The sequence below is a fragment of the Manihot esculenta genome, chromosome 2 (assembly GCF_001659605.2).
Source record: "Manihot esculenta cultivar AM560-2 chromosome 2, M.esculenta_v8, whole genome shotgun sequence".
In the NCBI taxonomy this organism is placed as follows: Eukaryota; Viridiplantae; Streptophyta; class Magnoliopsida; order Malpighiales; family Euphorbiaceae; genus Manihot; species Manihot esculenta.
This window is the reverse complement of record NC_035162.2, coordinates 11,786,415-11,811,669: the sequence shown is the minus strand read 5'-3', so window position 1 is coordinate 11,811,669 and position 25,255 is coordinate 11,786,415. Positions and strand designations below refer to the sequence as shown.

The window sequence follows — 25,255 nt, the reverse complement described above, 5'->3', positions numbered from 1 at the left end:
GGCTGGGAAGGGCACTTTCGGCGGCACCTTCGGCGGCCGGAAGTCCCTCCAGAGCCGAAAGTCAGGCAGGTTCGGCGGCACCTTCGGCGGCCGAAACTCCCAGACAGAGACGAAACTCATGCATGTTCGGCGGCACCTTCGGCGGCCGAAAGTCTCGGACAGAGCCGAAACTCAAACTTTCGGGGGCAGACTTCGGCAGCCTAAAGCTGCCTCCCAAGCTGGTTCGGCGGCCGAAAGTACCTTCGGCTGCCGAACCTGGTTTCTGCCAAAGGGCAGAAACTTGGTTCCTCTTGCCCAAAACAACCCCCTACACAACCAATCATGCATAAACCTATTCTACAACAATCATACTCAAGCATACAAACTCCTAGGGGCCTCCAACAAGCTTAAACCCCAACTACAACACACAAGCAAGCCACATTGCACATAAATACACATTAAAACCATGGATTTTTCATAAAAACCCATCAAGCCTACTCATGCATTTCTACCCCAAAAACTTGCATAAAACTTACTTAAAACACATATAGAACTAGAGATCAGCTCTTACCTCTTGAAGATCGAGAGAGAAACGATCCTAGCTCGAAGATGGGGAGATTCGAGTTCTTGAACCTCAAAGCTCCAAAACTTGCTTAAACTTTAAAACTCTTCAAAAACAAGATATAACTTGTTAAGATCTAAAGGATTTGAGGGAAAACACTTAAAATGATCATAGGAGGGCTACAGCTTACCGTCGGCCGAAATGGGAGAGAAAACCTCGCCTGTTTCGGTCACGGGGTCTCTTATAGGGCAGGTTCTGTCACCTTTAGGCGGCCTAACGTGCCCCCACATCTCATGCATGTTCGGCGGCCGAACATGAGGTTCGGCGGCCGAACCTTGAGTCTTTCAAACAAGGCTTTCGGAGGCCTAAAGCGCTCCCAAAACCCCACCATGTTCGGCGGCCGAACCTCACTTTCGGCGGCCGAACCTGGCAAAGCCTCCTTTGGTCTTTTTCATTCAAAAACTCAATTTCCTTTTTGTTTAAAACATAAAATACATTAAAAACATTTCATAAAACATGGTTTTACCCTTCTAGAGGTTTCCGACATCCGAGATTCCACCGGACGGTAGGAATTCCGATACCGGAGTCTAGCCGGGTATTACATTCTTCCCCCCTTAAGAACATTCGTCCCCGAATGTTCACCAAACAACACATAACATGGCAAACATATAACATACATACTAAGCACATCAACACATAGGGATCTAACCTTAAAAGAGCTGAGGGTACTGCTGGAGCATAGACTCCCGTGTCTCCCAAGTGCACTCTTCCAAGTTGTGGTGGTTCCACAGGACTTTCACCATCGGGATTTCCTTGTTTCTTAACTTTCTGATCTGCGTGTCTATGATCCGTACTGGCTGTTCAACATAGGTGAGATCCTCTTGGACCTCCACATCAGGCTCACTAAGAACCTTGCTCGGATCTGACACAAACTTCCTCAACATCGAAACATGGAAGACCGGATGGATTCTTGCCATTGAAGCAGGTAAATCTAGCTTGTACGACACATTCCCAATCTTTTGCAAGATTTCAAAGGGTCCGATGTATCGTGGGGCTAGTTTACCTTTCTTCCCGAAGCGAACCACTCCCTTCATTGGAGACACCTTGAGCAATACCAGATCCCCCTCCTGAAACTCTAACTGCCTTCTGCGGTAGTCTGTATAACTCTTCTGCCTGCTTGCAGCAGTCTTGATTCTTTCTCTGATTATGGGTACCACCCTGCTGGTAATCTCTACTAGCTCAGGCCCTGCCAAGGCCTTCTCTCCAACTTCCTCCCAGCAAACAGGTGATCTGCACTTCCTTCCGTACAAAGCTTCATATGGAGCCATCCCGATGCTAGCATGATGGCTGTTATTGTAGGCAAACTCCACCAAAGGTAGATGCTGCCTCCAAGAACCGCCAAAGTCCAGCACACACATTCTGAGCATATCCTCGATAGTCTGGATGGTCCTTTCTGACTGTCCATCAGTCTGGGGGTGGAAGGCAGTACTGAAATCCAACCTAGTACCCATGGCATTCTGCAGACTCCGCCAAAACCTGGAGGTGAACTGGGGCCCTCTATCTGACACTATCGAAACGGGAACCCCATGCAGCCTGACGATCTCGTCCACATACACCTGCGCCAACTTGTCCACAGAATAGCCACTCCTGACAGGAATGAAGTGAGCAGATTTGGTGAGTCTGTCCACAATCACCCATATGGAGTCCACTCTGTTGGACGCCGCTGGTAACCCTACTACGAAGTCCATAGCTATATTTTCCCATTTCCATTCTGGAATAGGTAGCGGGTTAAGCATTCCAGCTGGCTTCTGATGTTCCAGCTTCACCCTCTGACACACTTCGCAGGCTGACACGAACTGTGCCACTTCTTTCTTCATTGCTGGCCACCAATAAACCTTTTTCAAATCTTGATACATCTTGGTGGCTCCGGGGTGAATGCTGTATCTTGCATTATGAGCCTCTCTCATAATGTCTCCTTTTAGCCCTATGTCGTCTGGTACACATAATCGACTCCCATAGCGGAGGATCCCTTTACTGTCGAATCTGAACTCACTATCATTGCCTGACTGAACAGTCCTGGCAATCTTCACTAACTCGGGGTCCTCATGCTGTTTCTGAGCAACTTGCTCAAGGAACACGGGTGTCACTTTCATCTGAGCCAACAAGGCACCTGTACCCGACAACTCTAACTGTAGCCCTTCTTCGATGAGCTTGTAGAACTCCTTTACTACTGGTCTTCGTTCTGCCGTGATGTGGGATAGACTGCCGAGTGATTTCCGGCTTAAGGCATCAGCTACTACATTAGCCTTACCCGGATGATACTGGATTTTGCAATCGTAGTCACTGAGCAGTTCTACCCATCTTCTCTGTCTCAAATTCAAATCTCTTTGACTCAGGATGTGCTGCAGGCTCTTATGATCTGTAAAGATCTCACATTTTACCCCATAGAGGTAGTGCCTCCACATCTTGAGTGCAAAGATTACTGCTGCCATCTCAAGGTCATGTGTGGGGTAATTCAACTCATGCTTCTTCAGCTGCCTAGAAGCATAAGCAATCACCCTCTCATTCTGCATCAGTACACAACCCAGTCCCACACGGGACGCATCACAAAAGACTGTAAAGTCCTCATCACCAGATGGCAGAGCTAAAACTGGTGCTGAAGTCAACCTCTTCTTAAGTTCTTCAAAACTCTCTTCGCACTGGTCGGTCCACAGAAATTTCTGATTCTTCCTGGTTAACCTGGTCAGAGGAGCGGCTATCTTTGAGAAGTCCTGAACGAACCTCCTGTAGTAACCAGCCAAACCCAAGAAACTTCTAATCTCTGTCACTGAAGTGGGTCTAGGCCAGTTAGCCACAGTTTCTGTCTTCTTGGGGTCCACCTCAATACCATTCTCTGACACTACATGCCCCAAGAACGAAATGCTCCTCAGCCAGAATTCACATTTAGAGAACTTGGCATACAAGCCATGTTCCCTCAAAGTCTGCAAGACCAACCGCAGATGATGGGCATGCTCTTCTGCATTCCTGGAATACACTAAGATATCATCTATGAAGACAATAACGAAGTGATCCAGGTATTGGCTAAATACTCTGTTCATGAGATCCATGAATGCTGCAGGGGCGTTTGTTAACCCGAACGGCATCACTAGGAACTCATAGTGCCCATATCTGGTTCTGAAAGCTGTCTTCGGCACGTCCTCATCTCTGATCCTCAGCTGATGATACCCAGATCTCAGATCTATTTTGGAGAAACAACCTGCTCCTGCTAGCTGGTCGAATAGATCATCGATCCTAGGCAACGGGTACTTGTTCTTGGTAGTGACCTTGTTCAACTGTCTGTAGTCGATACAAAGTCTAAGGGATCCATCCTTCTTTTTCACGAACAACACTGGAGCACCCCAGGGTGAGGTACTCGGTCGGATGAAACCCTTATCTACCAGCTCCTGCAACTGTTCTTTAAGCTCTTTCAGCTCTGCTGGCGCCATCCTGTAGGGAGGGATAGAGATCGGTCTGGTTCCTGGCATCAATTCTATCTCGAACTCTATCTCCCTAGGAGGCGGTAAACCTGGCAGTTCGTCTGGGAAGACATCTAAGAACTCTCTAACCACAGGCACTGAGGCGGGCTCTCTGACATCTCTGTCTAGCTCTCTCACATGAGCTAGATAACCCTGACAACCCCTCCTGAGCAGCCTACGAGCCTGTAGGGCTGATATCAAACCTCTAGGTGTACTCCCCCTGTCTCCTCTAAAGACAACCTCTGACCCATCCTGACATCTGAACTTAACTACCTTGTCTCTGCAATCCAAGGTAGCACCATGGGTAGATAGCCAATCCATCCCTAGAATGACGTCAAAATCTGTCAAGTCTAGAACCACAAGGTCGGCGGATAGGCATCTTCCCTCTATGAAAACTGGACTGTACTGGCAGACTGACTCCGCCACTGACGGGTCACACTTGGGTCCACTAACCCATAGGGGACACTCTAACCCAGAGACCATCAAACCCAACCTCTCGACCGCTCTCGGAGAAACAAAAGAATGGGATGCACCCGGGTCCATTAAGGCATAAGCATCTGAACAACCAATGATGATATTACCTGACACCACGGTGTTGGATGCGTTTGCCTCCTGCTGTGTCATAGTGAAGATCCGTGCTGGAGCTGACGGACCTTCCCCTCTGTAAGCTGATGAAGAAGAGGCTGACCCTCTCCCTCGGCCTCTGCCACTGGCCTGTGTCGCGGCTGAAGCTGCTGGCTGTGCCACACTACCCGAAGTAGTCTGCTGGGGCCGTGCCATAGGAACTGCTCTAGGACACTCCATGGACATGTGTCCCTCCTGCCCACACCTGTAGCAGGCTGTTGTCCCAAAACGGCATACCCCTCTGTGTAGCTTACCACACCGTGCACACACTGCATTATCAGCACCAGAGCTTGAGCCACTTCCTAGTCCCAGACCTGATTTGATCTTGCTCCAGAACTTATTCTTCTTTGGTTTCTTAGTGGTACTGCTCCACTTCTTACTAGCTGAACTCAAGGATGAAGGATCTATCCTTCCCCCACCTGGGGTCTTAGAACCAGAAGGTTGTGCCACTGACTGTTTAACTTTTCCCTCTATTACGGCACTAGCCTCCATTCTCCTGGCCATGTCTATAATGGCATGGAAACTTTCTCTATCGGCTGACTGAATCAAAGAGGAATACCTGGAATTGAGCCTCATGGTATACCTCCTCGACTTCTTCGAATCTGTGTCCAGATGTTGCCCAGCAAACGGCAACAACTCTAAGAATCTATCGGTGTACTCATCGACACCCATCTCATCTGTCTGTTTCAGCTGTTCAAACTCAATCATCTTCAACTCCCTTGAACTGTCAGGGAAAGCCCAACCTGCGAACTCAGTCGCGAACTCCTCCCATGAAAGATTGTCCACCCTCGGTTTCACATAGCCCTTGAACCATTCACGGGCCTTTTTGCATTTCAGGGTGAAACCAGCCATCTGAATGGCTCTGCTGTCATCAGCACCTATCTCATCTGTAATTGTTTTGACCTTCTCCAGGTACACAAACGGATCATCACCTGTATCAAACTGGGGAGCACCCAACTTCATGTAGTCGGTCATCTTGGCCTTGCTCCCTCTAGATGAGGTAGGTTGAGGTCTTTGGGTTTCTGGAACTGTGGGTTCTGCTGGTGGTGGTGGTGCGACATCCCCTGGGATAGGGTTTGCCGTGCCTGGATGGAAGGATGGAGGTGGGTACATAGGGTACTGTGGATACTGTGGGTAGAAAGGTGGGTATGGCATGTGAGAAGGGTAATGATTAAAACTGGGGTAATCCGATGTACTTCCCATCGAATACCCGGGGTATGGTGAAAAAGGTGGGTACTGGGGTGGTAGAACAAACCCCGAGGCCTGAGTGCCTCCCTGAGACTCACCCATGCCCTCTTCTGGCATGTTTACACCAAGGTTACCGTCCCTCCTCTGCTCCACATCCATCTCTTCTTCTCCATCAACTGACATTCTTTCCTGAACTGTACCCCTTACTGATCTGCTTCTACCCAGATCCAAGGACCTTCTAGGGTCCCTCACTGTTCTGTCTCTGTTGGACCTGCTTGACATTGCCCTTGGCAATGCTGGAGGACGGGCGCTCGTGCCCTCATCCTCCGGTGGTACTCTAGTCAATCTAGCTGATCGACGAGTTCCTCGCATTCTGTTTACTGAAAAACAGCACAGATAACAAAACATTAGCATCAGATGGTTCATGTGGAAACACATGAACCCACATCATATACACATCATAATCATAGCATATCTCATGGCATACATACTTGCATTCTAGACAGGACTCTACATCCTATCCTAGTGGACATGATTTCCTATTGTGCTTGACCTTTCTATAACATCTATGAGCCCGACACTCTAGGTCCGACCATATGAACCTAGGGCTCTGATACCATTCTGTAACGACCCGGAAACCGGACCGCTACCGGCGCTAGGATTCAGGTCGGCTTAAGGCCGCCGGAACCCGTAGCAAGCCAAACATACATCCTGTGAACCTGTTCAATCCCATACATGAACCAAAACATACATAAAAATTAAAACTTTTCTTTCATTTAAACATTTCTTTACCCAGCCTAGCCTGTGCAAGCATAATCATAACATAAACCCCTCATTGGAGTTCTCAACAAATACTCCAATGGGGTACATAACATATATCAGGCTTGGGTTACATAAACATCATAAAACATTTATCTCATGTATTCAAGGGATTACAACAGACTCTAGTCAAGCACACTATATAACTTACATTACATTACATAACATACTTTTACATTATGAATAAACCATGTCCACTTCTATGCTATTACAGAGACTTCTCTTACTCTTGCTGACTTCTCTATCTACACAGTACCTGCAAGACTGGGGTTAGGGGAGAGGGGTGAGCTAAAAAGCCCAGTGAGTAAAAAGTAAAAACATGATATTAATTCCTCCCTTTTTAGGTATTTTATTCTTAATTTTATTATTATTATCATTTGATTTAGTTCCACACTTTTTAGGTATATTATTATTCATTTTATTATTAACATTAAATAACATAACTTTTACTTTACATGCTTTCATGAAATGCAACACATCACATTTAATCACATAAAGGATGGTATTGTCACCATTAGTCCTCACATCTCCAAGTGCCAGGGGCGTAGAATGGGCCTCGCTGGTCTTTCTCTTACATAACATACATATCATAACATTCCAAAGTGCCAGGGGCGTAGAATGGGCCTCGCTGGTCTTTCTCTTACATAGTGCCAGGGGCGTAGAATGGGCCTCACTGGTCTTCCATAACATATCATCATAACATAACATTAGAGGACTATGGATCACCCAATAACCATCCACATCAACATCAAATTATGCAATGCAACATATTCGTGAATTTCTAATGCAAACATCCTGAACATCACATGGCATTAATGATGCATGAGTATGCTATCAGATTCATTCATTTGTTCATTCATTCATTACTTAAAAACTTAGGGAATAATCCCACTCACCTGGTGACCGAAGCTTTAACGACGGACTCTGAAAGACTATCTCACAACCGGGGGTCTCGGGTCCTCGGGTCCGAACCTACACAGGTGGACTCAAATGAGGCACCAAACAACAAGAACATAACTCTAAACATACCCCCAAAAAACCTCCTCAAAACACCTCAAAACATCCCTAGAAAACATGCAAGAAAAGGCTGGGAAGGGCACTTTCGGCGGCACCTTCGGCGGCCGGAAGTCCCTCCAGAGCCGAAAGTCAGGCAGGTTCGGCGGCACCTTCGGCGGCCGAAACTCCCAGACAGAGACGAAACTCATGCATGTTCGGCGGCACCTTCGGCGGCCGAAAGTCTCGGACAGAGCCGAAACTCAAACTTTCGGGGGCAGACTTCGGCAGCCTAAAGCTGCCTCCCAAGCTGGTTCGGCGGCCGAAAGTACCTTCGGCTGCCGAACCTGGTTTCTGCCAAAGGGCAGAAACTTGGTTCCTCTTGCCCAAAACAACCCCCTACACAACCAATCATGCATAAACCTATTCTACAACAATCATACTCAAGCATACAAACTCCTAGGGGCCTCCAACAAGCTTAAACCCCAACTACAACACACAAGCAAGCCACATTGCACATAAATACACATTAAAACCATGGATTTTTCATAAAAACCCATCAAGCCTACTCATGCATTTCTACCCCAAAAACTTGCATAAAACTTACTTAAAACACATATAGAACTAGAGATCAGCTCTTACCTCTTGAAGATCGAGAGAGAAACGATCCTAGCTCGAAGATGGGGAGATTCGAGTTCTTGAACCTCAAAGCTCCAAAACTTGCTTAAACTTTAAAACTCTTCAAAAACAAGATATAACTTGTTAAGATCTAAAGGATTTGAGGGAAAACACTTAAAATGATCATAGGAGGGCTACAGCTTACCGTCGGCCGAAATGGGAGAGAAAACCTCGCCTGTTTCGGTCACGGGGTCTCTTATAGGGCAGGTTCTGTCACCTTTAGGCGGCCTAACGTGCCCCCACATCTCATGCATGTTCGGCGGCCGAACATGAGGTTCGGCGGCCGAACCTTGAGTCTTTCAAACAAGGCTTTCGGAGGCCTAAAGCGCTCCCAAAACCCCACCATGTTCGGCGGCCGAACCTCACTTTCGGCGGCCGAACCTGGCAAAGCCTCCTTTGGTCTTTTTCATTCAAAAACTCAATTTCCTTTTTGTTTAAAACATAAAATACATTAAAAACATTTCATAAAACATGGTTTTACCCTTCTAGAGGTTTCCGACATCCGAGATTCCACCGGACGGTAGGAATTCCGATACCGGAGTCTAGCCGGGTATTACAGTGTCTCGCTTCTTTCGAAAGAAATATTAGAGAAAATCTTTCCTGTCAAGTTCAAGTTGTCCAACTTAGACAAATACGATAAAATGACAGACTCTAGAAGTCATCTGGCCATTTTTAGGACGACCATACAGCTTCAGAACGTAAATGATTTTGTATTATACCGAGTGTTTTCATCAACACTCATGAGTTTAGCTCAAAAATGGTATCAATACTTAAACTCAGGTTTAATCCAAAACTTTACACAATTCGCTATAATATTCAAATCTAAATTTATCACTTGCATACCTCCCAAAAAGCTTTTCTCTAACCTGTGAAAGATCTACAAAGAGAGAGCACGAGTCTTTAAGGAGTTTTATTTTCCATTTTAATGCTGAAGTCATACAGATGAAAGTGTTAAATCATGAGATAGCCTATAAGACGTTGAAGAAATGAACTCGTAACGTCAAGTTCATGGATTCTTTAATTAAAAACCTAGCTGTGACGTACCAATAGTTGATAATTAAGACCTAGAAGTATATCAGGTTGGATGATGAGGTTCAGACACTAAAAGAAGACAAGAGGGCAAATCAAAAGTAAATTCAAAAGTCTGAGAGCGATCCCATGAAGAAGATCACAGGAGCTACCCTATCTCGCAAAAGGACGAACATAGTAAGTATAAGAATTACACTCTGCTAAGTGACTCATGAATTCGTATCTTGATATGCATCAGGAAAAATTATAAAGAAATTAGATGGCTGCCCAAGCTCAATCCCGAGAAGGCAAAAAAATGAAACAGAACCAAGTATTGTCGCTTCTATGAAGATCATGGCTACATAACGGAAGAATGTCTATAATTAAAGGGCAAGATCGAAAGGCTTACAAGGGATGGCACCCTCCGAAAATTCATGAAAAAAAAGAAAAAGAAGGGCAAAGGTCTGAGCTCAGGGAGACAACCCCTGAGATAACTCCTGATATATAGAAAACTAGTAAGAGTCATACATGTAATAATAAAAGGACCCGGCGACACATAAATAGATTACAAACATAATTACTGTAAAGGTAGAAACTTTTAGAAATCTTGGAGAACTTTCGCCTACAAAAACCGTCTGCCCGAAATCTCATGAGATTTCTAATATCGTTCACATTTCGACAGCAAGTTAATTCTATCCTCATATGTAAATGGAGGATATTCTTAATAAAAAAGCTAACAAAGTATTTTTTATATGGTATGTTCTTTGATGGAAAGGAACAATAAGACCACTCGGGTGTTAGTCCTACGAATCAAGCCCACAAGGCAGTTTTCACCAAGCCAGATCACAAAGGCCGCTTCCGCCAGACCACTCAAGCATTGGTCCCATGAATCAAGGCGATAAGGCAGTTTTTTCCAGGCCAGGCCACAAGGCGGCTTCCACCAGAATACTAGAGCGTTGATCTCATGAATCAAGGCTATAAAGCAGTTTTATCCAGGATAGGTCACAAAGCAACTTTCGCCAGACCACTTGAGTGTTGGTCCCACGAATCAATGCCACAAGACAATTTTCGCTAAGTCAGGTCATAAGATGATTTTCGCAGGACCACTCGGGCGTTCATCCCATGAATCGAGGTTACAAGGCAGTTTTCGCCTGACCAGGTCATGAGGCAACTTTCACGAGACCACTCGAGTACTGATCCCACGAATCAAGGTCACAAGACAGTTTTTGCTAGGCCAGGTCATAAGACAGTTTTCTATTCGACTGCTCAGATGTCGCGGGCATTCGTTGTACCTTATGTTTAAGCGTTAGTCCAATTCTAGAAATACACTAAGTCTCTTATTTCATAGCCACAAGACAGGTTAGTGACTAAGCGTCATAAACAGGTGTTAGCCCCTTAAGAAAATTTTTTTCCTCTTAAAAAAATATTATGTGCAAAACATATAAACGCTAAACGAAAATAAAAGCAACATTCTCATTAAAAATGACAAATTACAAAAGGACAGGGTCATCAGGCTCATCCACCCGAGTCTCCATTACATTGATATTTTTGACTCCATTACAAGAGAAATCCGGTCAGAAGGCACATCTTCATCACGCTCCTCTTTGACAGGAGTATTTTCAGCACGCTCCCCTCCACCCTCATTTTCTTCCTCGGGGAAGATGTCATCTATCCAGGAGAAATTCTCATAAAGAAAACGCTTCATCAGCTCCTTCTTCATAGAATTCTGGGCTTGGACAAACATCTCCCCTCCCTGGGCCACTTTCTCCTGGAATTTTGCCTCAAGCTCGGCTATCCTAGTTGAGGCAGTTCGGGCCTCCTCAGCTTGAGCGTGCAACTCCAAGACCTGGCGCTGCAATAGGGCCACTTGATTCTTGGTAGATTTAGCCTGACTCTTAAGGCCTTGGTTTGAAGCACGGGCTGCGTCAAGATCAACCTGAAACTTGTCCACCAACTCTAACGTCTCCTTTATTGTACCCTCAACTTCAACAATCTGGGTTTTCAAGTTTGAACATTCCTCAACCAAAAGCTTTCTGTGCATCTTATTTGCACCAAATTCTTGCCTCAAGGCTCTAAAATGCTCCTTAGCCATATAGGCACAAAAGGCATCCTTCAGCGTAGAATGAATGGCATTAATAACCAGCTCGTCCCTCTTAACCTCATTCAAATGGTGGCGATCTGCTGGCCTCATAGCACTTTTAATTAGTAGGGGACTCAGAGAAGGGTCATCAAGGAAAGGAGATGCCCAGTTTAGCGCTAAGGCCAAACGTTGAATGCCAATAGGCTAGGAAGACTCAATCCCCACACTCACAGGAATAGAGAAAGAAGGAGATCAGCAGGGAGCATAGGAGCTGAAGTCGGAGCAGAAGCACCCAAGGCCGAAGATTCAGGCTGAAGGGTGCCAGTTCCTCGGCCGTAGGCTAGGGAGGGGGAGGAGGAAGTACAATCACCTCCGAAGGGTGAGCACGTTTAGAAGGGGGACTAACAACCCCAACAGCAATTGCCTTGCCCTTTCCAGCAGCACGTGCCGCCTCGGTGAATTTGCTTGACCCGGCCATATCTGCAAACAAAAAGGAAAAGTAAGTAAGAAAATCAATTCGCCAAATAAAAAGGATGAAAAGTGAAGTACCCTGATCTCGAGATAAGGGTGTGCTTTAGAGAAGGATGGGCGAGTGAGGAGCGTGGGTCTGGCTTGCTGGCAAATGACTCTGCCAGGACAAGATGACATTCCTCATTGCCTAAGTAATATCAATCTTCTTTAAGGCTTTAGCCATTGCCATAAGAGAAGCTAAAGCCCCGTCGTCCTCTCTCCTCAGACGAACCCCATCCTTTTTCAGCTCTACCCAATAGTGCTAGCTGGTTTGAAGGCACCCAAAACCCTCTGACGTACAATGACAAAGGACAAAAAACTTATTTTTCCATTGTTTCAAAGAAGAAGGTTCAAAGAAGAAGGCTCAAATAATAAGGCATCAAATAAAAAATATTCAAGTACTTTCGGCTGCTAAAGCACTAGAATTCCTCATTCTTATGTGTACCTAGTTGGTATAACTAGGACAATAGCACTACGTTTGGTTCAATGTGATTGTTGAAACACACGAACTAAAAGGCCATCAAAATTCTCCAGCGTTAGGATGAAACTAGGCAACAGAAAGCTTGTAACACCGAAGGATCTCCACAAAGAAGGGGTCTAAGGGAAAACAAAGACCCACCTTCAACTGCTCCTCGAAGAAAACGATAATGTCGTTAGCGGAGATCAAGTTGTTAGCACGAACATGGGGAGAAGGAGCAAAGATTCGAAAAGAATCCAGATGAATATGATAGATGTCATACAAACAATCCATGTTGCTATCCGAGAAGACAGACAGGATATCACTAAGAGAGCCACCTTCTTTCTTGGGGGCCTCCCTCAATGGAACAATGGGGTTTATGCTTGGATGGGGCCATCAGAGGAGGAGCTGGAAATAGAGGCCAGTTAGGGGAGGAAGAGGTGTTCCTATCCATATTAAAAAAGGATAACAAAGTTATGGTGAAATAGGTAAAGACTTTAACAAAAACGAGAAAGGAGTTGTAGAATGAATTCCTCTAAAAAAAGAAAGTTGCAGAAGAACGCAAAAGTGATGCTTGAAGAAGACGATGAACTTTTATAAAGATGGTTTCGACGGTAAATGTTAAATGCGACACGATAAACATTATAATAGTCATAAAAAGGATCGGTAGGCGAAACGAGTAGCAAGAAATCAATCTCGAGGGGTCACATGTCTCGGACCTCTATAAAAGATGTCCCCTTCGAATATGAAGAAACAAAAACCAGCGAGGGACCTCTGATGTTACATAATATCTACCCAAAGTAAGTTACGAGTTGTCACCACAAAATGGGGGTCACATGGCAAGGATTTGACACGTGAAAAATGCAGTCCTACTCGGGAAAAGGGAAGACTCGAACACTTTAACACCATGTTATCGTCAAGACTTGCCCTCCTCTAATAGGCTGAGTTTTAATATAAAGTTACTGTTATCAGGCACATTCTCATTTCATCTGTGATCACGGGATCACCAAGCTATTAGTTGGTGATGACCCTTATCGAGTAGGCAGCCACATCATCGCTAAATTTTTAGAAAAAACTATATTTATCTCTATTTTTTTCTAGTATAAAAGGGAACCGATCACAGAGGTAAAGGTAGACTACCTCTAATACTACTAAAGTTTTGAATCTTCTACTGCATTCTCTCTTTTTCTCAAAGTACTGACTTGAGTATCCGAGTGATTGCTATGGGCACCCGCCACCATCTCACGTTTCCTTTGTTGCAAGTTTCTGCCAATTTCACCACAGTATCATTCCGGTCATGTCATCAGCCCAATCTCCTGAACATCAATAGTATTTAATCAAAAAATAATATTTAAAATTATAAACATTGAAACTTTAAAATATTTTAAATATTTAATATATTATTATATATTTTCTATTTACCTAAATAGTAAAGTCTTGTTTAGTTCAAAATGGTCTGATTCCAGAGAAGTTAATTTCTTGAGAGGGAAGTTATTTGCTACAAAGTATAATTTTAATGCGTTTGGTTGGTATGTTAAATTCTCATAAAATAAATAGAGTGTGCCTATAAAAATGACATAAATATTCCTACTCCAAATATATATATATAATATTTAAAATATAATATTTAATTTAATAGAAAAAATTATATATTGACCAACTACTTAAATTTTAAAAAGTAAATACTTAACTCAAATAATAATCAATATATAATTTTTTTATGATAATAATAAAAAGTGTCATAAAATATAAACAATATTTATCTTTAATTAATTAATTTCTTTTTTTATTTGAATGAATATATAACTTAAATAAAATATATCATGAAATTTTTCACACATCATTATTTATCAATAAATATAGCATTCAATTTTCTATTAATTTTTATCTAAATACTTAATTATAAAAAAAAGTAAAATAAAAAGAAAATAACTTGAAATTACTTGGATTGGAGAGGGAAATAACATACCAACTTTCTGAAAGTTATAAAATCATGTCAACCAAACAAGTACTTCTTAAGAAGTTGAATTTTCCTTGTTAGCCCAAACCAAATATAGCCTAAAGTAACCAATTTAAACATAAAGTAACCATATGTTCATCACTAAATCATAGGGCTAGTTTTGATTGTTAGCGCACTATCACATCGCGTGAATATGTATGCGTGAAATATGGTTAGCTCTCTCTCCCTTCCACATCAAAAATTTATAAAAATAGAGGGTGGAGTTTCTATGTAAATAAGAATTTTCTTTTTGTTGTGATTCAAATTAAAATCTTGACTATAAGTAATTTTTAATAAATAAAATATTTTATTTTAATTAAAATTTCTTTAATTTAAAATTTAAAAATTTAAATTAATTGGACTTAAATTAAAATAATTTGTTAATAAATTTGAATTTAAATTCATTTAAATAATAAAAATTCAAATTCAAATATAGTATTTTTTTAAATTAAACTTAAATTTATAAATAAAATTTAAATTAAATTTAAATTTAAGTTTAAATTTAAATTTTAATATTTTTTTATTAACTAAATTTAAACTTTTTAAAATTTATTCAATGCGATTACACTTTTATTCATTAGTCTATATCTAATTAATAATTTGATTGTTGATAACGACTTATATTCTGGCTTGTAATGGAAGATTTTGAAAAAAGCGTTTACTTTGAAAAAGATGATATTAAAGAGAAGAAAAAATGTCCTCAAATATTAAATTTTTTAGTACAATGAAAATTACATTTTTCTTATTTATATATATATTAATTCTTAGTTATATTTAAAAAAAAGAAGTTTAGTTATCTGTTGTACCACATAAAATGATAATTGATGTCATATTCTGCAATTGGATCACGTGATTTAAATTTTAAATGTTTTGATCTTGTGTGCATTCATATTTTCTTTAATGTATAATTTTTCTTTGATGTTTATCCAAGTCAAGGGTGGATTTTCGTGGAATAATCCTTAAGGAAGGTTATAACAGAAAATATTCAAATACAAATTATTTATCACAAGATTTTATAATAAAATTTTTAATAACACTCACTTTATTTCCTGAGCTTGCCTTCTCATTAAAGTCGTACACAACAGAAAGTGATTAAGATGAGAATGATATACAAGGGAGAAAGGTGTAGTTTAGAAAGCAAGCTCATCTACCCAACCCCAAAATCTAAAGTCTATAAGCCCAATAGATAGACATTCTATGAATCTTGCATCACTGAATTTATTCCCAAATTCCTGGAATTGAAAATTTTTCCTTTTAATAACAATTGAGACTGTGGATTTGATATTCAAACAAACAAATGCTAGTTTATGATGAATGAACATTTTTCATCAACTTCAAGTTCATCTTTAAGGAGAGAGAAAAAAAAAAAAAAAAAAGCGAGGGAGCATAATTACACAGCATATTCTACAAGAATTTTGATAACATTGTAGAAATCAGATAACAATGATGATTTTCTTTGCACATATTTTTCATTTTTATATTACATTATCAGTCTCTTTTATTTTATTTTGATATACGAATTATTTTTTCCTTACAGAATAATTTTTTTTAATTTTTAAAATTTATATGTATTTCTTTTTCTTATTTGCTTTATATGATTAAGAGGTTTATGAAATTTAAATTTGAGTTTATTTTAGATTAATAAATATTGACAGTATATTTCATAACAATTTAATTCAAAAAGTGCAATTGAGACTCAAAAACTTATATTATTTCATTGGCACAAGGAAAATAAAAATTTATCAAAATCTCCCTTTCTTAAGATTTATTGGGTTTAGTTTAATAATATTTATGATAAAAAATACACATTTTTAAATACATTAATTAAAATAATTAAAAAGCCATTGCAATTGTTAAAAATACTAAATTCACTAAAAACATGTTAAAAAAATAAAAAAAAAATCAAATTACGAAAGGTTCGGTGAAATGCTTCTTTAGGAGTTAAATATATTTAATCATAAAAAATATTATTTAATAATTTTTAAAAATATTTAAAAAAACCACTTTTCACTCTAAAGTTTAATGCCAAACAGGCCTCAGTATGAAAGATGGCATTACTCGTGCTCTGCTCTTGAAACTTTGAATGGGCCATTAGCATGGGCATTGTCAAGCTGTGGGTCTCGATGCTGATTGGTGAGGTGGGTTGGGCTCCCTCGCTCTTCCCTGATTCTTATTCTGGAGTCTCCAAACGTGTACTCGAGGCTTTTATTTTCTCATATCGAGTCTTGGGTAATCGTTTTTTTTTTTTTTTTTATCTCAATTTTTCTTAAAAAAGTCTAAATTCTTAGATTTTAAAATACAAGATTTAATATTAAAAAAATCAAATTCAATAAACATGTACCATATGATTTGTAATCAATCGGTTATGATAGAGGTTCAAAGCCGTAATTAAATGCACGTGCAATTAAAATAAAAAAAAAATTACAATGACAAGCACGTAAACACTCTTAGCCAACTTTAACAGCAATATAAATGGTACAGAAGCTAGCTGGCTAATGAGTAGAACGGTATCATTACGTAAAATAACACATGTTCTTTAATTATTCAAAAGCCCAAAAAATCAAATTTGTTGAATCAGAGTCGGCGGTGTGGTCAGAGATTGTATAATACTAGCATGCATAGACTGTTTATTATTCTAAGATTTTGATGCCTCAGCAATTAATAACATGGTAGGCCAAATCAAGTTGCACTGTTTGTATTTACTTATTATTTTCAAAAATGAATTTGTGTTCTCTTATCTTCCTTCCACACAGCTTCATTCTTAAAATGTCATCTTTCTTTATATACTTTTCGACTCTCTTCATCACTTTAATTAAGATAGTGGGTAGCTTTCTGTACAATATTATCAAAACAATGTAGTATTATAATAAATTGATTTAATTTGATTTAATAATAAATTTTTTAATAAAATTTAAATTAAAATAATTGAATTTTTTAAAACGTAAAATCAAATTAAAAATATTTAAAAAATTAAATTTTATTTTTAAATTAATTTAATTTAATTTATTATTTTAATTCAAATTAAATACTTTTCAATTCTTATTCAATTTTAAAAGATTATATTAAAAGGTCAATTAATTAATATTTTTATTAGTTTTAATTGTTAAGTGATAAAATCTGAAAATATATTCAATAAAAATAGATTAATCAGTAGAAATTTTATAAAATTTAAATTTTTTAAAATTACATGTCTAAATAGTAAATTATTTAATAAATAAATTAATAAAAAAATTAATTAGTAAATTTTTTAAAATTTTAATAATTTTTAATATAATTTTCAAAATTGAAAAATTGATTAATAGATTTTGTGTAACATAAATTTTCTGTAAATAATTAAATATTATTTTTAAAATTAAAGACTATTTTTACAAATTAAAAAATTTTTAATCAGTTAAGGCAACAGAAAATTAATATTATAATATCTTTGAGGTCCTAAATCAATAAAATCTTTGTAAAATGTTAGATCAAGTAATTGACCTATAAAAAAGTTTGATAAAAAAATTAGAAAATAATTTAATTATTAGACTTAATTCAATATTTATTATATAATATTTTAACTAATTAATATTTAAAAATTAATATATATTATAAGAAATTATTTTTACCTAATCACTTCTAAAATAATTAATATCACCCTTTCGCAAATAAGATTTTATGTAGCTCTCATCTTATTAAAAAGATGAGAGGAAAAATAAGGCATACCCTTTCAAATACGCATGAAAATTTAAATTTCAAATATTTTGAACTTGCGTTTCTTTGTAGTTTGATGTTTATTCAAGTCAAGAGTGAATTTTCATGGAATAATCCTTAAGGAAGGTTATAACAGGAAATATTCAAATACAAATTATTTATCACAAGATTTTATAATAAAATTTTTAATAACACTAACTTTATTTCCGGAGCTTGCCTTCTCATTAAAGTCGTACACAATAGAAAGTGATTAAGATGAGAATGATATACAAGAGAGAAAGGTTCAGTTTAGCTCATCTACCCAACCCCAAAATCTAAAGTCTATAAGCCCAATAGATAAGACATTCTATGAATCTTGCATCACTGAATTTATTCCCAACTTCCTGGAATTGAAAATTTTTCGTTCTAATAAAAATTGAGACTGTGGATATCATATTCAAACAAACAAATGCTAATTTATGATGAATGAACATTTTTCATCAACTTGAAGTTTATTTTTAAGGAGAAAAAAAATAAATTAAAAAGAGAAAGAATACAATTACACGGTATATTCTACTAGAGTTTTGATAACACTAAAACTCAGATAACAAAGATGATTTCCTTTTATGATTTCTAATGCCAAACTCCAAAACTATAATCACATTATACGATATTTTCATTTTTTTTATCATGTAATTTTTTTTCTTTATTTTTAGAAGTATATTTAGTCTTTGTATATTGTATTATCAATCTTTTTTATTTTATTTCGACAAAAGAGATCTCTTTCTTTTATATTATATAGTAAATTTTTTTTATATCTACTCCCCTCTCTTATTTACTTTATATGATTAAAAGGTTTATGTAGTCGAAATTTAAATTTTTTTAGATTAATAAATATTAACGATATAATTCATAAAATTTTAATTCAGAAAATACAATAAAAACTCTAAAAATTATATCATCTCCTTATTTATTTATTAAAGAATAAAAATTTATCAAAAGTCCTCATCTGTTGGGAGGTTTTTTAAAATTTATTGAGCGTAGTTTAATAATATTTATGATAAAAAGTATACATTTTTAAATATATTAATTAAAATAACTAAAAAAGCCAATGCAATAGTTAAAAATACTAAATTCAATAAAAACATGTTAAAAAGAAATAAATAAAAAAATTAATCAAGAAGGCTCGGTGAAGTGCTTCTTTAGGAGTTAAATAAAAAAAATGCAATATATTTAATAATAAAAAAATATTATTTAATAATTTTTAAAAATATTTAAAAAAACCACTTTTCAATCTAAAGTTTAATGCCAATGCCAGTATGAAAGATGGCATTACTCGTGTTCTGCTCTTGAAACTTTGAATGGGCCATTAGCATGGGCATTGTCAAGCTGTGGGTCTCGATGCTGATTGGTGAGGTGGGTTGGGCTCCCTCGCTCTTCCCTGCTTGTTATTCTGCAGTCTCCAAACGTGTACTCGAGGCTTTTATTTTCCCATATCGAGTCTTGGGTAATCGTTTTTTACCATTTTTTTTTTTATCTCAACTTTTCTTAAAAAAGTCTAAATTCTTAGATTTTAAAATACAAGATTTAATATTAAAAAATTAAATTCAATAAACATGTACCATATGATTCATAATCAATCGGTTATGATAGAGGTTCAAAAATGTAATTAAATGCACGTGCAATTAAAATAAAAAAAAAATATTACAATGAGAAGCACGTAAACACTATTAGCCAACATCAATAGCAATATAAATGGTATAAAAGCTAGCTGGCTAACGAGTAGAACGGTATCATGTAGAAATTTAGCAGTCATGTAGTTGAAAAGTGCCTTAAACATTTGGATGAGAGCCGGGAACAAATTATTCATGAATTGATATCAGTGCCACGCTTTGAACAGCTATTGCAAGATCCATTTGCCAACTATATCATTCAATCTGCCCTGGCAATTACTAAGGTTTGTAAACAAAGATGTTCTGCTCGTAGCTGTTATAAATTTATAAAATAATCTTTCTGCCTCTCCCTCACTCTGTTGATTTCCTTGTTGAAAGCAGGGTCCTCTTCATTCTTTACTGGTTGATGCAGTCCAACCGCATGTGACTTTATGTAGCAACCCATATAGTAAGAGGATATTCTCGGGGAATCTCTTGAAGAAATGATGTAAACTGGTCGTAGGAAGTATTGTGTTATGTCAGAGTTACATCCTTGTTCACTACTAATAAATAGTCTATCAAGTGAGGGCCACTGGATGTAGAACGTCATCAGAATCTGCTGCTAGTTTCCTGATTAGAAATTTCTCAACCATGTCCCCCTGTCTCAGAATAGTTTTCTTCCTCTTTTTGGGTGATGCAGATACAGACTTGTAATATTCTGTTATTTTGTTGTCGTCTTCTTTGTCTAACTTGTGATGTATTAAATTTTGCATGGTCAGAAACTTAAGTATCTACTTCCAATTTTTGTATATGTGATTCCAGGATATTTTCCTTGATCATGTCCCACTGTTTCAAAAGTTGAAAATGCACAGAGATCATCTGTCATTTAACATGATATAGATGGTAGCATTGAACTTGTTTAGTTTAAACTGAGGTGATCTAGCAGACTAGGTGAGTTCCCAGAGACAACAGAAGTGTTGATGTTTTCCATGAAACAAAATCCTATTCTAGGAGGTAAACATATATTTTTTTTTCTGAAATTATTAAGTATATCCAATTTAATGGCTTTTGTAAATTGAAACTAAATTTACTTAGACGTTTAATTTAAACTTAATGTAATCTTGCAGTCAATAAATAAAACTTAAGCACCAATACAAAATATTCAATTTACCTCTCAGTTAGTTACTTGTCTTCTTTAATTGATTTTCATATTATTAAATAAATAAATTAAGCTATTATTTTACGATTTCATAATTAGCCAAACTAAATAAATTAAAATAAATATTTAAATCAAGTAAAACTAAAAAATAGATAATATCATATATAATCTCTATTTTTTTAACACGTATAGAACTTATTACTGATGTAGTTCTATGTTAGTATTTTTCTTTTAATGCTATGATATGATATGTGCATTCAGTTGCTGAATGATTAACCTAGTGAACTAAAAGGTGGAGTTTGAACTGCTAAAACTTGAGAGATCTTATGCATAGTTGGCCGAGATTGTGGATTGCTGTGTAAACATGCAATTGCAATCTTCATGATTTTCCTTAGTTCATCTTGAACTTGAGCCGACGGAGTTGGAAGGCGTTGGTCCAGAAAATCTTCCAGGACCAGCTTCTGAGCTGAAGGAGAAGCCACAGAGAAGACGATTTCACTCGGATGTTTCCCATTGATCATTTCTAGTGCCACTACTCCGAAGCTATACACATCACATTTTTCACTTACCTTCATTGTGTAAGCAAGCTCTGCCACACAATTAAATTAGTAGCTCAAAATTTATTAAACAAGAGTTGCATCCCTAACCAATTAAGAAAAATAAATCAATAAGATATTAAATGCATTACCTGGTGCAACATATCCGTATGTGCCTGCCAGTGCAGTCCAATGAGATGAATCGGCGTTTAGAAGCTTGGCAGTCCCAAAATCTAATACGTGAGCCTCGTATACAGAATCAACCAAAATGTTTTTGCTTGTTATATCTCGATGAACAATTGGAGGTGAGCAATTGTGGTGCATGTAAAACAGAGCATTGGCAACACCCTTAACGACATTTATCCTCTTGCTCCAGTCCAATTCTTTAGCTTCTTCGTCATTGCCCAATATTGTGGCCAAGTTACCTCCATCAAGGCACTCATAAATCAGAAATGAGTATCGAGAATGCGAACAAAACCAAAAAGCTTTACTATGTTTCGATGTCGTATCTTAGTTAATGCCCTTATCTCATTCAAGAACTCCTTTCTACATGTCTTCTCGCCGTCCTGAAACTGGTGGATCTTCTTCACTGCTACAGTGTTTCCTGATTGCAGATTTGCTTTGTAGACGCTACCATGTCCTCCCTTTCCAATGCAGTATACACTATTAAAACAATCTGTAGATTTTATGATTTCATCATGCATAATTCTTCCATCAGAACTTGATATGAAAATTAATTCTTCATCCTCTTGACTGCCTTGTTGTGCATCTGCATCTTCTTTTCTTTTTCGTAAAAAGAAGAAAACTCCCACGAAACCCAGAAGTGAAAAAACTCCGCAAATAGGGAGGAAAATTATTAGAAACAACATTTTATGGCTCTTTTTGGAAGTACTTTTGTTGGTCAAAATTATGCATGGTTACAGTCCTGGAACATCCCAGCACAAGCCTTTGTTCCCCTGAAATGCTTCTATGGAAGCATTTTGAAATGCTTTGTTGGAAGGAATTGGACCTTCCAATTCGTTGTAGGATACGTCGATGGTCAATAAACCAATCATCCCTCCAAAACTATCTGGAATAGAACCAGACAGATTATTATGGGAGAGATTTAGCACCTCCAAGCTTTCTAGACTGCTCAGTGCTGATGGTATCTCACCTTTGAGCAAGTTCCTGCTTAAATCCAACTCCGACAAGTGAGTCAACTTCGCCAACCGAATTGGAATTTTTTGGCTGAACTCGTTGCGGCTCAAATTCAAGTAGATGAGTTTAGGCAAGTTCCCGATGTTTTCAGGAATTGATTGGTTCAACTTGTTTGCTGAAAGGTCCAGATACTCGAGATCAGCTAACAATCCAAATTCTGAAGGTATACCACCGGATAGCTGATTGTCGTTTAAAATAACCTTCAGCAAATCCAACTTTCCAAACTCCATGGGAATCCTTCCAGATAATTTATTAGAGGAAAGATTAAGTGCTTGTAGCTGAGTTGCATTTCCAATTTCTGGTCGAATTGTACCACTAATGTTGTTGCCTGCCATCGTGAGAGTTCTTAAATTTGGACACTCTCCCCAGTTGGATGATATTTCCCCGTAGAAGTTATTGGGGCTTAGATCTATATATTGGAGTTGCGGATAGACTCCAAAATCTTCAAATACATTTCCAGTGAATTGGTTTCCCTCCAGACGAACTCGGACAAAGCTTTTGCAATCTTTAATGCTTTTGGGTATTGGGCCATCAAGACTGTTGTTGGAGACGGTGAAGTTCTGAAGCTTTTCATTTTGGCAAATGGTTTGGGGCAATTGGCCAATCAACTGGTTGCTTTCTAGTTGAAGCAAAGATAGGTTAGGGAGACTAGCTATCTGTTCAGGAATTGTCCCTGAGAGTTGGTTATCACGAAGGTACAACCGTTCTAACATTTTCAGATTACTCAAGGAAGAAGGGATAGAACCGTTAAGTTGATTTTCACTCAACTCTAGATCAACCATAGACGTCAAGTTTGCCAGCTCATCAAGAATGGGGCCTGAGAGCTTATTTTCATAGAGATGAAGAAGTTCCAGATTTGTTAGACCACCTAGTGTTGCAGGAACTTGGCCAGAAAGATTGTTTGCATAAAGGCTTAGCGCGGTGAGCGACTTCATGTTTCCAATTTCCAGGGGAATTGATCCAGAAAGTTGATTGTGGAACATATACAACACTGTTAGTTTTTTCAATTCCCCAAAGGTGGAAGGGATTGGACCTGATAGATTGTTGGTATTCATGTAAAGTTGAACCAAACTGGTAAGGTTTCCCATTTCTGGTGGAATCAAAACAGAAATCTGATTCTCATAAAGAAGGAACCGAGCCATCTAAGAGAATAGGAAAAGTGTGTGTTTTTATGAACAATAGATGAGATTAAATACCTACATAAAGCCTGTTTACATCCTACAAATAAGGGAGTTATACACATCTAAATACAATAGAAAACTATTTCAAAACACTCGAAGAATATATAGTATTATCCTTATCTATTATGCCCCCGCAAGATGGTGGTCGAGCTCCGACACCAATCTTGTTCTTGAACTTTGTAAACTCTGTAATTGGCAATGACTTGGTTAATAAATCAGCAATTTATTCTTTAGAAGAAACATGGGTAAATCATAGATGGCCAGCTTGAACCTTCTGTCTAACAAAGTGATAATCTAGTGCTATGTGTTTCATTTTGGAGTGAAAAACTGGGTTGGCAGCCACATATGTCGCCCCTAGATTATCACAGTAGATCACAGTAGATCACTGGTTTATCCGGAATTCGAACTTTCAATTCAAGAAGCAAATTTTGTACCCAAATCAAGTTAGCTGTAGTTGTAGCCACTGACCTGTATTCAGCTTCCGTTGAAGATCTAGCAACGGATTTCTATTTCTTCGACGACCAAGCGATGTGATTTCTCCTTAGAAAAATGACGTGAGCTTCTATTGATGTTCGATCATCTCGGTCACCAGCCCAATCCGCATCTGAAAATGCATGTAGACTTAATGTGAATTGTTTATGCAAGACCAAGCCATGATCAATTGTCCCAACCAAATAGCGAAGTAACCTCTTCACTACTGCCCAGTAATTGAACGTGGGCTGGTAAGTATACTGAGAGAGTTTATTAACAACAAAAGCAACATCCGTTCCAGTTAATAACAAGTATTGCAAACTTCCAATGATCGCCCTGTATTTAGAGACATCATCCAAAGCATTTGAATCATGTTTATGTAATACCATAGATACGGATAGTGGAGTGGCAATAGATTTTGCTTCATGCATGTTTACTTTTTCCAAAAGCTCTCTAACATAATTTTGTTGAGACAAAAACAGACCAGGCTCAGTTCTTGTAACTTCCACTCCTAAGAAGTAATGCAAAGTGCCCAAGTCTTTGATAGAGAATTTCCCACCAAGTAACTGTATAAGCTGCTCAATCAAAACAGAGTTACTGCCAGTGACGATGATATCGTCGACATAAACAAGAATGTAGACACAGTGACCATTCTTGAACGACATAAACAAACAATTGTGGGATTTCGACTGTTCAAAACCAGCACTAATAAGAAATGATGTTAATTCAGAGTACCACGCCCTTGGTGCCTGCTTAAGTCCATACAACGACTTTTCTAAGTGACAAATATAATGAGGAGTATTAGTGTCGACAAACCCAGGGGGTTGCTCCATAAAAACCTCTTCAGTCAACACACCATGCAGAAAAGCATTATTAACGTCAATTTGTCTCAAAGACCACCCATGAAAAACAGCAAGAGATAGAATTATTCTTATAGTAGGATGTTTAGCAACCGGCGAAAAAGTTTGATCAAAATCG

At 38.1% G+C, this 25,255-nt stretch overlaps 1 protein-coding gene, 1 long non-coding RNA gene and 1 pseudogene across 2 annotated transcripts in view; 1 reads left to right on the top strand and 2 right to left on the bottom strand.

Annotated features, from left to right (window-relative positions):
- LOC122722106 overlaps positions 1–20,383 on the top strand; it is a 28,562-nt gene extending 8,179 nt beyond the window's left edge. The window contains exons 2-3 of the long non-coding RNA XR_006348954.1: positions 66–69; positions 19,883–20,383. This is a non-coding gene — a long non-coding RNA (uncharacterized LOC122722106). The remainder of the gene's footprint in view (positions 1–65; positions 70–19,882) is intronic.
- A 739-nt stretch (positions 20,384–21,122) lies between these two features.
- On the bottom strand, positions 21,123–22,314 carry LOC110608815 (annotated as a pseudogene).
- A 31-nt stretch (positions 22,315–22,345) lies between these two features.
- On the bottom strand, positions 22,346–23,767 carry LOC122723057 (MDIS1-interacting receptor like kinase 2-like). Its single transcript, XM_043953796.1, has one exon. It carries the CDS (start codon positions 23,765–23,767, stop codon positions 22,346–22,348), a length of 1,422 nt encoding a protein of 473 aa, XP_043809731.1.
- Positions 23,768–25,255: the final 1,488 nt, after the last annotated feature.